The sequence below is a fragment of the Diaphorina citri genome, unplaced genomic scaffold (assembly GCF_000475195.1).
Source record: "Diaphorina citri unplaced genomic scaffold, Diaci psyllid genome assembly version 1.1 scaffold1909, whole genome shotgun sequence".
NCBI classification, from domain to species: Eukaryota; Metazoa; Arthropoda; class Insecta; order Hemiptera; family Psyllidae; genus Diaphorina; species Diaphorina citri.
In genome coordinates this window covers 5574-19194 of record NW_007379335.1, presented here as the reverse complement: position 1 = coordinate 19194, position 13621 = coordinate 5574, and the positions used below count along the sequence as shown (strand labels likewise).

The following is a 13621-nucleotide window of genomic DNA, read 5'->3' as shown; positions in this document are numbered from 1 at the left end:
TGGTGTGCCCACCCCCCCATTTTTTTTTTTTTTTTTTTTTTTTTTTTAGAGGGAGCTGTAACTGCTAAGGTCTTATCGTCCCGAAATTGAAGAGGGAATGGAAAAAATCCGCCCCGAGGCGGGAATCGAACCTACGACCTAGAGTGTCCTGTCCTAGAGCATATAAGGCAGACGGACTACCCTCCAAGCTAAAAAAAAGGGTGGCCTTTCTACATCATATCTCAGGATCGGTTTAGATTTTCGCAAAATCCTTTCTTATTGCACACCTAGACCATAAAAGGATTATTCCTACCAAATTTCAGTTTTCTAGGTGTTGTGGTTCTGGAGATAGAGTGATCAGTGTGTGAACTGTGAATGGATCTCGTTCTTATAATATAAGATTATTCTTTTTCTTCGCCTTTCATTGTGTTCATGCTGGGTCGGCGTTGTTCGTCAGCCCTCAATCAGCCCTAGAGTGATCGGTTTTGGGCTATTTGGTTTTGGCCACAAGGATTATGTTGAGCTTTAATACCTGTGACAAATGTCGTTCCCTCTTTATTGCATTAAGATACTTTTTTTTATGACTAGACTAGGACTTGCCAACAGCCAACCTCCAGATACGATTTTTTCACTTTCTTTTTTAACCTGAACGGACAATTTTCGTTTTCGGAACGGCTGGCTTTCTCCTATCCGCCCCGGGCGGGAATCGAACCCGCGGCCTAGCGCTTACAAGGCAGACGCACTACCAACTAAGCTAACTAGACTGGCAACGTCATGATCATTTAACCTAGTAGGAACAAGTTATAACTAACATTAAAAAAAAGAAGAGATCAACCATACGAGTAGTAGGTAACCATCTAAAAAGAGAGTAAAAAAACTATTGGATTATTGGTATCTTAAAGCTAAATAAATTGAAAAATCACATTGATTTCAGGTACAAAACAATACCGTTCACTTACATTTTCCAGAGGGACCTGTGCTGAGTCTCCATAGTCGATGAACTGTACGGTGTACGAGGGCGGGGCACTTTCAGTGACGCGGGCACGGTACCAGCTCTCCAAGTCGGGGGTCGCCAGAACGAACTTGTCCACGACAATCTCCTCCGGGGTCAATGGGAATAGCTCCTGAGAGGGAGAAGAATAGAATACACCTTGTTTATCCTGCCAGAATGAGACTGATACGTCCCTTTACTCCCGCAGTCTAGAAATGTTTTGGGGTGGACTGGTGATAGTGCTGTCACAAGTTTAAATTTACTTAGGCCGGGGGATCGATTCCCACTTGAAGGAAAAATCGTAAGTTAAAACTTGGAACTCGTGGGTACCATTCTCGCCCGGGGCGGGTTTCATCCTGAACAGGACTTTCGCTTATCCTGTCTTCCTTTTCTCTTCGCTTTCAGCACGAAAAGAACTCCGTTTCCGTTTCCGATTTTTTTTTCTTCAATTCCTTTAATAATACCTCATAAAATAATTAAATTATTTCAGGATTTTCAGGGATGGACTTACCTCAGGTTTGCTCATAACTTCCGTAATCTTGGCCGCAATCAGGGCCGGCTTATCAGGCTCAACATGAATGAAGAATCGGGTAGACGTCTCAATATAGGACACATGGGTGGCCAGTATTTGGTCCACTAGAAGCGGGACATAAATTGGATCCTCCACTGAAAATATAGAAATGAAATAGGGTAGAGAGTATCAATATAGGACACATGGGTGGCCAGTATTTGGTCCACTAGAAGCGGAACATAAATTAGATCCTCCACTGAAAATGAAAAAGGGTAGATATCTCAAAGTCGGAAATGTAAGTGTCCAAGAAAATATAGAAATGAAATAGGGTAGAGAGTATCAATATAGGACACATGGGTGGCCAGTATTTGGTCCACTAGAAGCGGGACATAAATCGGATCCTCCACTGAAAATATAGAAATGAAATAGGGTAGAGAGTATCAATATAGGACACATGGGTGGCCAGTATTTGGTCCACTAGAAGCGGGACATAAATTGGATCCTCCACTGAAAATATAGAAATGAAATAGGGTAGAGAGTATCAATATAGGACACATGGGTGGCCAGTATTTGGTCCACTAGGAGCGGAACATAAATTGGATCCTCCACTGAAAATAGAGAATACAATAGGGTAGACGTCTCAATATAGGACACATGGGTGGCCAGTATTTGGTCCACTAGAAGCGGAACATAAATTTGATCCTCCACTGAAAATGAAAAAGGGTAGATATCTCAAAGTCGGAAATGTAAGTGTCCAGTATTTTGTCCCCGCTTTGTGTTAAGGCCGAAAGCACCCCGAACTCCAAGCACGGAGCCCAAAAAACTTCGACCCCGTCGGGAATCGAACCCAGGACCTTCGGAGTGCAAGACAGGTGTGATACCCACTCGGGCACGGAGGTTGTTCGCCAGTACGAATATTTGGACTGTACTGTGATTTCTGCGATCCCATCAACAACTCAAGGAAGCAGCAAAAGACAGACAAATTTGGCTACAACAAAGGCGCTGCCTTTAGAAGCTGATGATTACTGTAATTTTTACTGTTTTAAAAGATGAGTGTTCCACCGCCGTTTTAATGTCGTAGCAATGAAAAAGCTACATTAGACGCATGTAGTCTGTGTTGTAGCATGGCCAATGTTCGTGTGTTCCCGTAGTATGTTTGTGTAATTGGACCTGCACTAGAGTGGAAATCCGGTTTAACTTATTCTTCTCGTCTGTGTAATCTAGTGCCGGCCATAAAGGGAATGTCACAAAAGATCTAACCAGGTCGCAGTGACCAAGGGCGTTTATTAAAGCCGATGGCCCTACCTTTACCGATATGCCGGCCATTCACTATAAGGTAGACCTGACAGGTTGGTCTACCTGACTGTGTGTACTCATCACGTAGGTATGAGGTAGACCTGACAGGCGGACCTGATCAGGTGTACCTGTTAGATCTACGTGATAATGAGAGGCTGGCCTTATACAGTAAAACCTCTGATGCTTGGTCTGTAGCAATGTTTATTTTGTCCTGAACCGCAGTCAGCCAGCGTGAGGACCTGAGGCGTAGAGTGAATGTCTGATTTGGAAGGCGCTGTTTCGGGGTTTGTAGGCGTTGAGTCTGATTTGGCAGCTACTGATTCCACTTTTGCAGCAACTGATTCTGATTTTGTAGCCACTGATTCCGATTTTGCTGTCAACGATTCCGATTTTGCTGCCAACGTTTCTGATTTTGCTGCCAACGATTCCGATTTTGCTGCCAACGTTTCTGATTTTTCCGCCAACGTTTCTGATTTTTCAGCCAACGTTTCTGAGTTTGCTGCCAACGTTTCTGATTTTTTAGCCAACGTTTCTGAGTTTTCAGCCACAACTTCCATCGTTTCCGATTCCGAAGGCATCTCCGGTTGTCCACTCTCAGTAATTAGCTCCTCTCTATCCATGATTCCATCTTCACTCAATTCCACGACCAGCCCATCTTCCTCCTCTCTCACGCTGACTACCGTGAGCTCACGCTGTCCCTCTGTCCACCTCGTGAGGTCAGAGGGGCTGACTAGGCCCGTGCAGTGATGGGCTAGGGCGCCAATGTGGCTGAGATCTTCGGTAAGCTGCTTGAATTGAGTGCACGGGTGAGTGTCTCCGTAATCTATACGACGTACCTGAGGGGAAAGAGAAAAAAAAACTTAAATTTATAGAAGTCGTCTATGGAGGAACAGTCGATGATGTAGGCTTCTTGATCTGCCATCTCGTTACCTGTAAGAGTAAGACGCGGTTAGTCCAGTCGAAAGGCCCTTGCTTTGCTCAAGGTTCGAATCCCGCCATCGACAAAAAATTGTACTCTACTAAGATCTTATCGTCCCGAAAGCGAAGATAGGACGACAGGATAGGAGAAAGAAAGCCGTTCCAAGGAACCTTATCTGTTTAGGATAAAAACCGAACTGGGTGGGGATCAAACCTGCGACCTAGCATTTAGCTGGCTTTCTCCTACCCTGTAGACTTAGTGGATGACGAAGAATTCAGCGAGACGATTACTAGCAGCAATTTTTATAGTCCCACTAAAACACCAGCGAGTCCCACTAAAACATCAAGTCCTCTAAAAGCGGCCAATGAACCAGTCAGTCCTACAAAAACAACAAATGATAGTGAGACTATTAGGGCCAGTTCGTATAAAACGAGTCCAGCAAAAACACCAGAAGTGTCCAGTCCCACGCCTAGCAGTCCAACAAAAACAATAAATGAAGCAGTCAGTCCCACTAAAATCCCTACTAGTCCCACTAAAACAACGGAAGGATCCACTAAAACCACAGAAGGACCCAAAACAGAAGTTCCGACCAAAACCTCGGACGGGTCCGCCAAAACTGACAGGTCTAAACCGCAAAGCAGTCTGAAAGAAAAGGCTCTCGCCTCCGAGAAAACCAAAGTCCACCTGATCACACACGTCAATTCCCCATCCGACTTTTACCTCATGTTTGACGCAGCCACGGCAATCGCTCTCGGAACGCTGCTTAATAATGCCGCGGATTTCGAGCCGGTACACAGCGTGTTACTGGGGGGCCTGTATGCGGCATTTAACGAGCGGGAAGATAGTTGGCATCGGGCGCAGCTGTTGAGTATTGAAGACGACGAGGACGAGAGCGGAGTCACCCTGTATTGCGTCAAGTATTTGGATTTGGGCAACACGGATGTGGTGACTAAGGTGAGTGTGGGTTGGACCATCCTGTAGATTTTTTTTTATGTTTTCGGTTTCAAAAAATTTCGAATCCCATTTTGCTCGTCAAAAATTCTGAAACGACACTTTGTTCACTAGAAAACTGAGTTAATGGTATAGTATGCCTTCTAGGGCTTCTCGCATAAATTTACTAAAGACTTTTATTGTTTGGTATTATTTTCAAGAGAAGATGGATAGAGGAAATTGTGAAGAACTGAGGTCTTATCGTCCCGAAATCGAAGAGAGAAGGAGGACAGGCTAGGAGAAAGCAGGCCGTTCCGAGAACGAACATTAACTGTTTAGGATAACGTTCGCCCTTGTGGGAATCGAACCCGTGACCTAGCGCTAGGCTGGCGATGGCATTCCGAGTTTGATTTCTAAAAATGTTATTAGAGCAGCGAAGCTCAGGCAAACAGCCGAAGTGTGTAGTCTGTACTAAGTAAAAATGTTCGGCCTGGGTAGAAATCAAATCCCGCAACCTCAGAGTCTTATCCAAAAATTAGTAATTATTGAAGGGGAAAAACCCTAGCACTTTCTGGTCCAAACGCTACCTTCCGATCTAACTAGGCCACCTTCTTCTTCATTTCCCAGTCCGAACTTCGTGAGCTGCCCGAAGACATCCGAGCCATGCCGAGCGTGTTGGACCAGAAAGTGCTAGGGTTTTTCCCCTTCAATAATTACTAATTTTTGGATAAGACTCTGAGGTTGCGGGATTTGATTTCTACCCAGGCCGAACATTTTTACTTAGTACAGACTACACACTTCGGCTGTTTGCCTGAGCTTCGCTGCTCAAATAACATTTTCAGAAATCAAACTCGGAATGCCATCGCCAGCCTAGCGCTAGGTCACGGGTTCGATTCCCACAAGGGCGAACGTTATCCTAAACAGTTAATGTTCGTTCTCGGAACGGCCTGCTTTCTCCTAGCCTGTCCTCCTTCTCTCTTCGATTTCGGGACGATAAGACCTCAGTTCTTCACAATTTCCTCTATCCATCTTCTCTTGAAAATAATACCAAACAATAAAAGTCTTTAGTAAATTTATGCGAGAAGCCCTAGAAGGCATACTATACCATTAACTCAGTTTTCTAGTGAACAAAGTGTCGTTTCAGAATTTTTGACGAGCAAAATGGGATTCGAAATTTTTTGAAACCGAAAACATAAAAAAAAATCTACAGGATGGTCCAACCCACACTCACCTTAGTCACCACATCCGTGTTGCCCAAATCCAAATACTTGACGCAATACAGGGAAACAGAAAACATTAAAAAAAAAAATCTACAGGATGGTCCAACCCACACTCACCTTAGTCACCACATCCGTGTTGCCCAAATCCAAATACTTGACGCAATACAGGGTGACTCCGCTATCGTCCTCGTCGTCCTCAATACTTAACAACTGCGCTCGATGCCAACTATCTTCCCGCTCGTTAAATGCCGCATACAGGCCCCCCAGTAACACGCTGTGTACCGGCTCGAAATCCGCGGCATTATTAAGCAGCGTTCCGAGAGCGATTGCCGTGGCTGCGTCAAACATGAGGTAAAAGTCGGATGGGGAATTGACGTGTGTGATCAGGTGGACTTTGGTTTTCTCGGAGGCGAGAGCCTTTTCTTTCAGACTGCTTTGCGGTTTAGACCCGTCAGTTTTGGCGGACCAGTCCGAGGTTTTAGTCGGTCCTTCTGTCGTTTTAGTCGGAACTTCTGATGTTTTAGTGGACCCTTCTGTCGTTTTAGTGGATCCTTCCGTTGTTTTAGTGGGACTAGTAGGGATTTTAGTGGGACTGACTGCTTCATTTATTGTTTTGGTGGGACTGCTAGGCGTGGGACTGGACACTTCTGGTGTTTTTGCTGGACTCGTCTTATACGAACTGGCCCTAATAGTCTCACTATCATTTGTTGTTTTTGTGGGACTGACCGGTTCATTGGCCGCTTTTAGAGGACTTGATGTTTTAGTGGGACTCGCTGGTGTTTTAGTGGGACTATAAAATTCGCTGCTAGTAATCGTCTCGCTGAATTCTTCGTCATCCACTAAGTCCCCATTCCCTTTATCCACTGACGATTCTACTTCGCTTTTCTTCTCCGCTATGTCGTTGGTGGGTTCTGAGAACTCTAATTCGTTAGAGGGTTCCGTCTTCTCCTGTATGGGTTCTGGGTTCTCGGAGTCTAGGGTGGCTTCGTCAAGTCCTGCTATCAGGTGGGATAGACGCTTTCCGTCTACGTATAGCTCTACTTTACCATCTTCAACCTGAAATCGACAGAAGATAGAATAAAATAATATAGGATATGGTCATGACTGTCCATCTTTGTCATTTAAGGGAAATATTGAGGATATCAAAACACTTAGTTCAGAAGCTGTTGCCTGGCTACAGAGTTTACCCAGTGGTGATTCTCGCACGATACCTGAAACACAGGGATAATTATTTATTTATTTAATCTTTATATATAAAAGATACATAACATACATGATTCTCCTACTATTGTACCTTCTATGAAGTGGTACAAGATAGAATATTTTTTCTAAATAATAATAATTAAAAATAATAATAATAAAACAATAGTTTCAGGGTCTAACCTAGCTTACCCAACACACTTTGGAGATTTCGTTCTATACAGAGAGGAAACTCTTTTGTAAAACTTACGCATGGGGTTCAAATGGTATTTTCCTTTCCTTTCAAAATTTCACAAAAGTGTTGTTTTTTCTTCCATTTCATCAGTTTATAAAAAAGATTTTTTATTCTAATCCTATGTATTTTGTAAAATAATGAACTATAGATACATAAATAGATTGATTGATTTATACATGGAGGTATTAATATAAGTGGAGGAAGGGTAACGATCTCAAGCGGAGGTAAACTTCCCCTCCTCGCGTGCTCGATGGCGGCCATCTTTGAAATTGATTTCAACACATTTTTTTAAAATTCTAACAAACCATTTTGAGTTTGCGTGCTTATGCTTATATTACCAGTAAAATAACAGCACGAAAAGCTGACATCATCATCATTTTCGAAGCCAGCCTAGTTAGCTTAGTTGGTAGTGCGTCTGCCTTGTAAGCGCTAGGCCGCGGGTTCGATTCCCGCCCGGGGCGGATATTGAAAAAATAAAACGTCCTTACGATAAATACAATAAAATAATAACAATCATCAAACGTCTGGCTAGAGGACGTTAAACAGAGAGTAGAGCTGTGCGACTATAAGCAGGGAGGAGACCATCTAACCAGCCTAGCTAGCTGGCAGCTTTTCAAAGGGTTCTCTCTGCTTTTAAGAACAAGCACTAGACCTCACGATGGTTGACTGCGGCTCAGGACGAGCCAATTAAACATGCCTAGAGACCATCACCCTGGCTGATACAAAAAGATATCTTCCCTGTATTCTGTCAATAACATTCGCCAAAGCTAAAGCTGCTAAAACAACTCGATTAAAGTAGCTACTCAATTGTCCTCACGAGGCCAAGTGTACCCTGAACTCTAAGCAAAGAGCCGAAAAAACTTGGACCCCGCCGGGAATCGAACCTGGGATCACCGGTGTGATACCCACTCGGCCACGGAGGCAGAACTAAATATTTACCTCTTCGATTCTCAGCTCGAGATCGGCGTACTCATTCAACGTGTCCGTAGCGTTCTCGGGCCAGTCTCCCAACGTTCTCGAGTGACTTTTCGAGTGTAAGAGAAGCTAACAAGTTATGGATTTTGAGTAATAGGTATTTTGCCTCAAAGTTTGTTTCCTTTACTTCAATGCCTTTTTAGATATGTCGACGTACTGTTCAGTTCACGGTTGTGTTTAAAAAAAGTGACTTTTCGAGTGTAAGAGAAGCTAACAAGTTATGGATTTTGAGTAATATTTTGCCTCAAAGTTTGTTTCCTTTACTTCAATGCCTTTTTAGATATGTCGACGTACTGTTCAGTTCACGGTTGTGGAAATAATTCTACGGTCCCTGGTACACTTCTCATTTTCATGTTGTCCTGTCTTATGTTAACTATTCTTTGCTAGTTGAAGCCTACAAAGGTCCATTATGCCATCAAGAAAGAGCACCTAATTGTTTTGGCTTTGTTAAGTACCTATACATACTAGCTAACTCAGCAACTATATAGTTAGAGGCCAAGGATTAATGCTCTCAAAATTGTGAAGCTATTCTCAATTGCACCACAAAGAAAATACAAAATTTTCATTTGCATCACACACCATCTGTGATTTATATATATATAGTTAGAGGCCAAGGATTAATGCTCTCAAAATTGTGAAGCTATTCTTAATTGCACCACAAAGAAAATACAAAATTTTCATTTGCATCACACACCATCTGTGATTCAGCCATAGAAAGCCAGCTAACTCTGGGGCTTCGTTAGTGGGTTCCGTCTTCTCCTGTATGGGTTCTGGGTTCTCGGAGGCTAGGGTGGCTTCGTCAAGTCCTGCTATCAGGTGGGATAGACGCTTTCCGTCTACGTATAGCTCTACTTTACCATCTCCAACCTGAAATCGACAGAAGAAGATACGATAAAATAATAACAATCATCAAACACCTGGCTATAGTAAGACAGTCTCGGGGAAGAATAAAAAGCTAATGAACAGAACTAGATATTTACCTCTTCGATTCTCAGCTCGAGATCGGCGTACTCATTCAACGTGTCCGTAGCGTTCTCGGGCCAGTCTCCCAACGTTCTCGGCCTCACTAGAGAACATTGCCGGGCACAGGGCGGGATAAGGGCGATCGAAACAGTCTCGGGAAGTTCTCGGAACGCGCTTGCCTCACTCTTGTTACCGTAGTCCAGGAACAGTACCTCGTAGCGTGCCGGCGCCGAGGGGGTTTCGTCCGAGGATACCTAGAACAAGTTCAACTCAATTATTATTATTTATTTTTAACAATTGAATTATTTTATTTATTTTTAATTCTCGATTGAAACATACGACAGATACATTTCAGCACCATTTGTTTACCCCAGCTGTTGACTTCTTAGTGTTAGATGATATTATAAATAAGGTAGGTATATTAAATAAAAAAAATATTTTTTTGTTTGTTTTTTTTTCGGAAATCGAACCAGGAACTTCGGAACGTAATCCCATGGCTTGGGGTCTGCTGATCTGTCTGATTTTTTGAACTAATTGAAGGGGGGAGTCTTTTTTTTCCACTTCGGGCGGATTTTATCCTGAACGGATAAGATTCGTTCTCGGAACGGCTGACAGACAGGCTAGGAGTCTTCGTTCTGTCTTCGCTCTCGGGATGAAGACCTTAGCGGTTATCAAACCTCTTAAAAAACAGACCTTACTTCGTTCGTTCAATTCTTACCTGGGCCAAAACGCGGGATCGGTACCACAGGTCATCGTCCGCAAATTGGGCCGCCACCACCGCCCCCGGGGTAACCGCAATAGGCGCCTCTTCAGCTATGGCCGCCAATTGGTCTGCTACCCTATCCAAAGTGCCATCCTCGGGTGCCTGGACGTAGAAATCATCGGGGCTGTTCACCCAACAAATCGACACCTGGCCACTATTTGGTCCCGTGGATATCGTTTCCGCCACGGGTGCCTGGCCAACATTTGGTCCTGTAGGGTTCGTTTCTAAGGCGGGGGGCACCGTCTCAGCCCCCGCCAGCAAATCCGTCACTTTCTCCTCCCCGATGTAAAGACACACGGGGCACACGCCCTCTACCGACTCCCCTACGAACTCACACCGATAGACAGTGTCTCCACCTAGTGACAGCTCCACGAACTTCTCATTCGCCGCCTTGGAATAGCTCCCGGCGAGCGTGCAACGCCGTGTCGTTGGGGGGGTGGTTCGCAGCGGGTCAGGTAGCGCGCGAAATTCCGACGCGACCGCCGTGTTCCCGTAGTCGATGAATAGGACGCGGGTTTGACCTTCTGCGTTGAGTACGCGGGCGCGGTACCACTGCTCGTCGTCGGTGAATTTGGCTGCAAGGAGGTCCCCGGTATTAACGCTACCTAGCGGCGGTTCTGAGTCTAAGGGCGCCAGCTGGGCGGCTATCGAATCCAGAGCCGGATCGTCCAGGAGTTGTACATAGAAATCAGTCGCGTCGTTAATGTGTGATAGAACGTACGATTTTGGGGGCGGAGGCGCCAATAATAGCTCCGTAACATTAGTCTTCGTTCCCTTTTCTCCTATGAACAGCTCCACCACTGTTCTTCCCTGAATCTCGATGTGGAACTGGCCCGTGACCAGGAGGTCCGTGAGTTTGCGCACCGCTGCGTCGCACCAGATGCATGCGGTGTCCGTGGCGAGTTCGCAGTGTTTGACCACGCTCGGCATGGCTCGGATGTCTTCGGGCAGCTCACGAAGTTCGGACTGGGAAATGAAGAAGAAGGTGGCCTAGTTAGATCGGAAGGTAGCGTTTGGACCAGAAAGTGCTAGGGTTTTTCCCCTTCAATAATTACTAATTTTTGGATAAGACTCTGAGGTTGCGGGATTTGATTTCTACCCAGGCCGAACATTTTTACTTAGTACAGACTACACACTTCGGCTGTTTGCCTGAGCTTCGCTGCTCAAATAACATTTTCAGAAATCAAACTCGGAATGCCATCGCCAGCCTAGCGCTAGGTCACGGGTTCGATTCCCACAAGGGCGAACGTTATCCTAAACAGTTAATGTTCGTTCTCGGAACGGCCTGCTTTCTCCTAGCCTGTCCTCCTTCTCTCTTCGATTTCGGGACGATAAGACCTCAGTTCTTCACAATTTCCTCTATCCATCTTCTCTTGAAAATAATACCAAACAATTAAAGTCTGTCGTACATTTATGCGAGAAGTCCTAGAAAGCGTACTATACCATTAACTCAGTTTTCTAGTGAACAAAGTGTCGTTTCAGAATTTTTGACGAGCAAAATGGGATTCGAAATTTTTGGAAACAGAAAACATTAAAAAAAAAAAATCTACAGGATGGTCCAACCCACACTCACCTTAGTCACCACATCCGTGTTGCCCAAATCCAAATACTTGACGCAATACAGGGTGACTCCGCTATCGTCCTCGTCGTCCTCAATACTTAACAACTGCGCTCGATGCCAACTATCTTCCCGCTCGTTAAATGCCGCATACAGGCCCCCCAGTAACACGCTGTGTACCGGCTCGAAATCCGCGGCATTATTAAGCAGCGTTCCGAGAGCGATTGCCGTGGCTGCGTCAAACATGAGGTAAAAGTCGGATGGGGAATTGACGTGTGTGATCAGGTGGACTTTGGTTTTCTCGGAGGCGAGAGCCTTTTCTTTCAGACTGCTTTGCGGTTTAGACCCGTCAGTTTTGGCGGACCAGTCCGAGGTTTTAGTCGGTCCTTCTGTCGTTTTAGTCGGAACTTCTGATGTTTTAGTGGACCCTTCTGTCGTTTTAGTGGATCCTTCCGTTGTTTTAGTGGGACTAGTAGGGATTTTAGTGGGACTGACTGCTTCATTTATTGTTTTGGTGGGACTGCTAGGCGTGGGACTGGACACTTCTGGTGTTTTTGCTGGACTCGTCTTATACGAACTGGCCCTAATAGTCTCACTATCATTTGTTGTTTTTGTGGGACTGACCGGTTCATTGGCCGCTTTTAGAGGACTTGATGTTTTAGTGGGACTCGCTGGTGTTTTAGTGGGACTATAAAATTCGCTGCTAGTAATCGTCTCGCTGAATTCTTCGTCATCCACTAAGTCCCCATTCCCTTTATCCACTGACGATTCTACTTCGCTTTTCTTCTCCGCTATGTCGTTGGTGGGTTCTGAGAACTCTAATTCGTTAGAGGGTTCCGTCTTCTCCTGTATGGGTTCTGGGTTCTCGGAGTCTAGGGTGGCTTCGTCAAGTCCTGCTATCAGGTGGGATAGACGCTTTCCGTCTACGTATAGTTCTACTTTACCATCTTCAACCTGAAATCGACAGAAGATAGAATAAAATAATATAGGATATGGTCATGACTGTCCATCTTTGTCATTTAAGGGAAATATTGAGGATATCAAAACACTTAGTTCAGAAGCTGTTGCCTGGCTACAGAGTTTACCTCTATAAGTAGATAGAAGTGTTATTATTTCTTTTGTTTTTGTTAAATGTTCCTTTGTTCTGTATTCTATGTATATCCATTGAAAAAATAAAACGTCCTTACGATAAATACAATAAAATAATAACAATCATCAAACGTCTGGCTAGAGGACGTTAAACAGAGAGTAGAGCTGTGCGACTATAAGCAGGGAGGAGACCATCTAACCAGCCTAGCTAGCTGGCAGCTTTTCAAAGGGTTCTCTCTGCTTTTAAGAACAAGCACTAGACCTCACGATGGTTGACTGCGGCTCAGGACGAGCCAATTAAACATGCCTAGAGACCATCACCCTGGCTGATACAAAAAGATATCTTCCCTGTATTCTGTCAATAACATTCGCCAAAGCTAAAGCTGCTAAAACAACTCGATTAAAGTAGCTACTCAATTGTCCTCACGAGGCCAAGTGTACCCTGAACTCTAAGCAAAGAGCCGAAAAAACTTGGACCCCGCCGGGAATCGAACCTGGGATCACCGGTGTGATACCCACTCGGCCACGGAGGCAGAACTAAATATTTACCTCTTCGATTCTCAGCTCGAGATCGGCGTACTCATTCAACGTGTCCGTAGCGTTCTCGGGCCAGTCTCCCAACGTTCTCGGCCTCACTAGAGAACATTGCCGGGCACAGGGCGGGATAAGGGCGATCGAAACAGTCTCGGGAAGTTCTCGGAACGCGCTTGCCTCACTCTTGTTACCGTAGTCCAGGAACAGTACCTCGTAGCGTGCCGGCGCCGAGGGGGTTTCGTCCGAGGATACCTAGAACAAGTTCAACTCAATTATTATTATTTATTTTTAACAATTGAATTATTTTATTTATTTTTAATTCTCGATTGAAACATACGACAGATACATTTCAGCACCATTTGTTTACCCCAGCTGGTTTGTTTTTTATAAAAAACATAAATTATATGGAGGAATAAGAATTATAGTAGATGTGATTCTTCCAGTGTGATCGAGGCCGC

The 13621-nt window shown here is 44.7% G+C and overlaps 1 protein-coding gene across 1 annotated transcript in view; it reads right to left on the bottom strand.

Annotated features, from left to right (window-relative positions):
* LOC103517615 (maternal protein tudor-like) overlaps positions 1-13621 on the bottom strand; it is a 23540-nt gene that overhangs the window by 7606 nt on the left and 2313 nt on the right. Inside the window, exons 4-6 of the mRNA XM_026829643.1 lie at positions 13179-13415; positions 11556-12494; positions 10805-10948 (exon numbers count right to left, since the gene is read on the bottom strand). Coding sequence (XP_026685444.1) covers positions 10805-10948; positions 11556-12494; positions 13179-13415 — 1320 coding nt within the window. The remainder of the gene's footprint in view (positions 1-10804; positions 10949-11555; positions 12495-13178; positions 13416-13621) is intronic.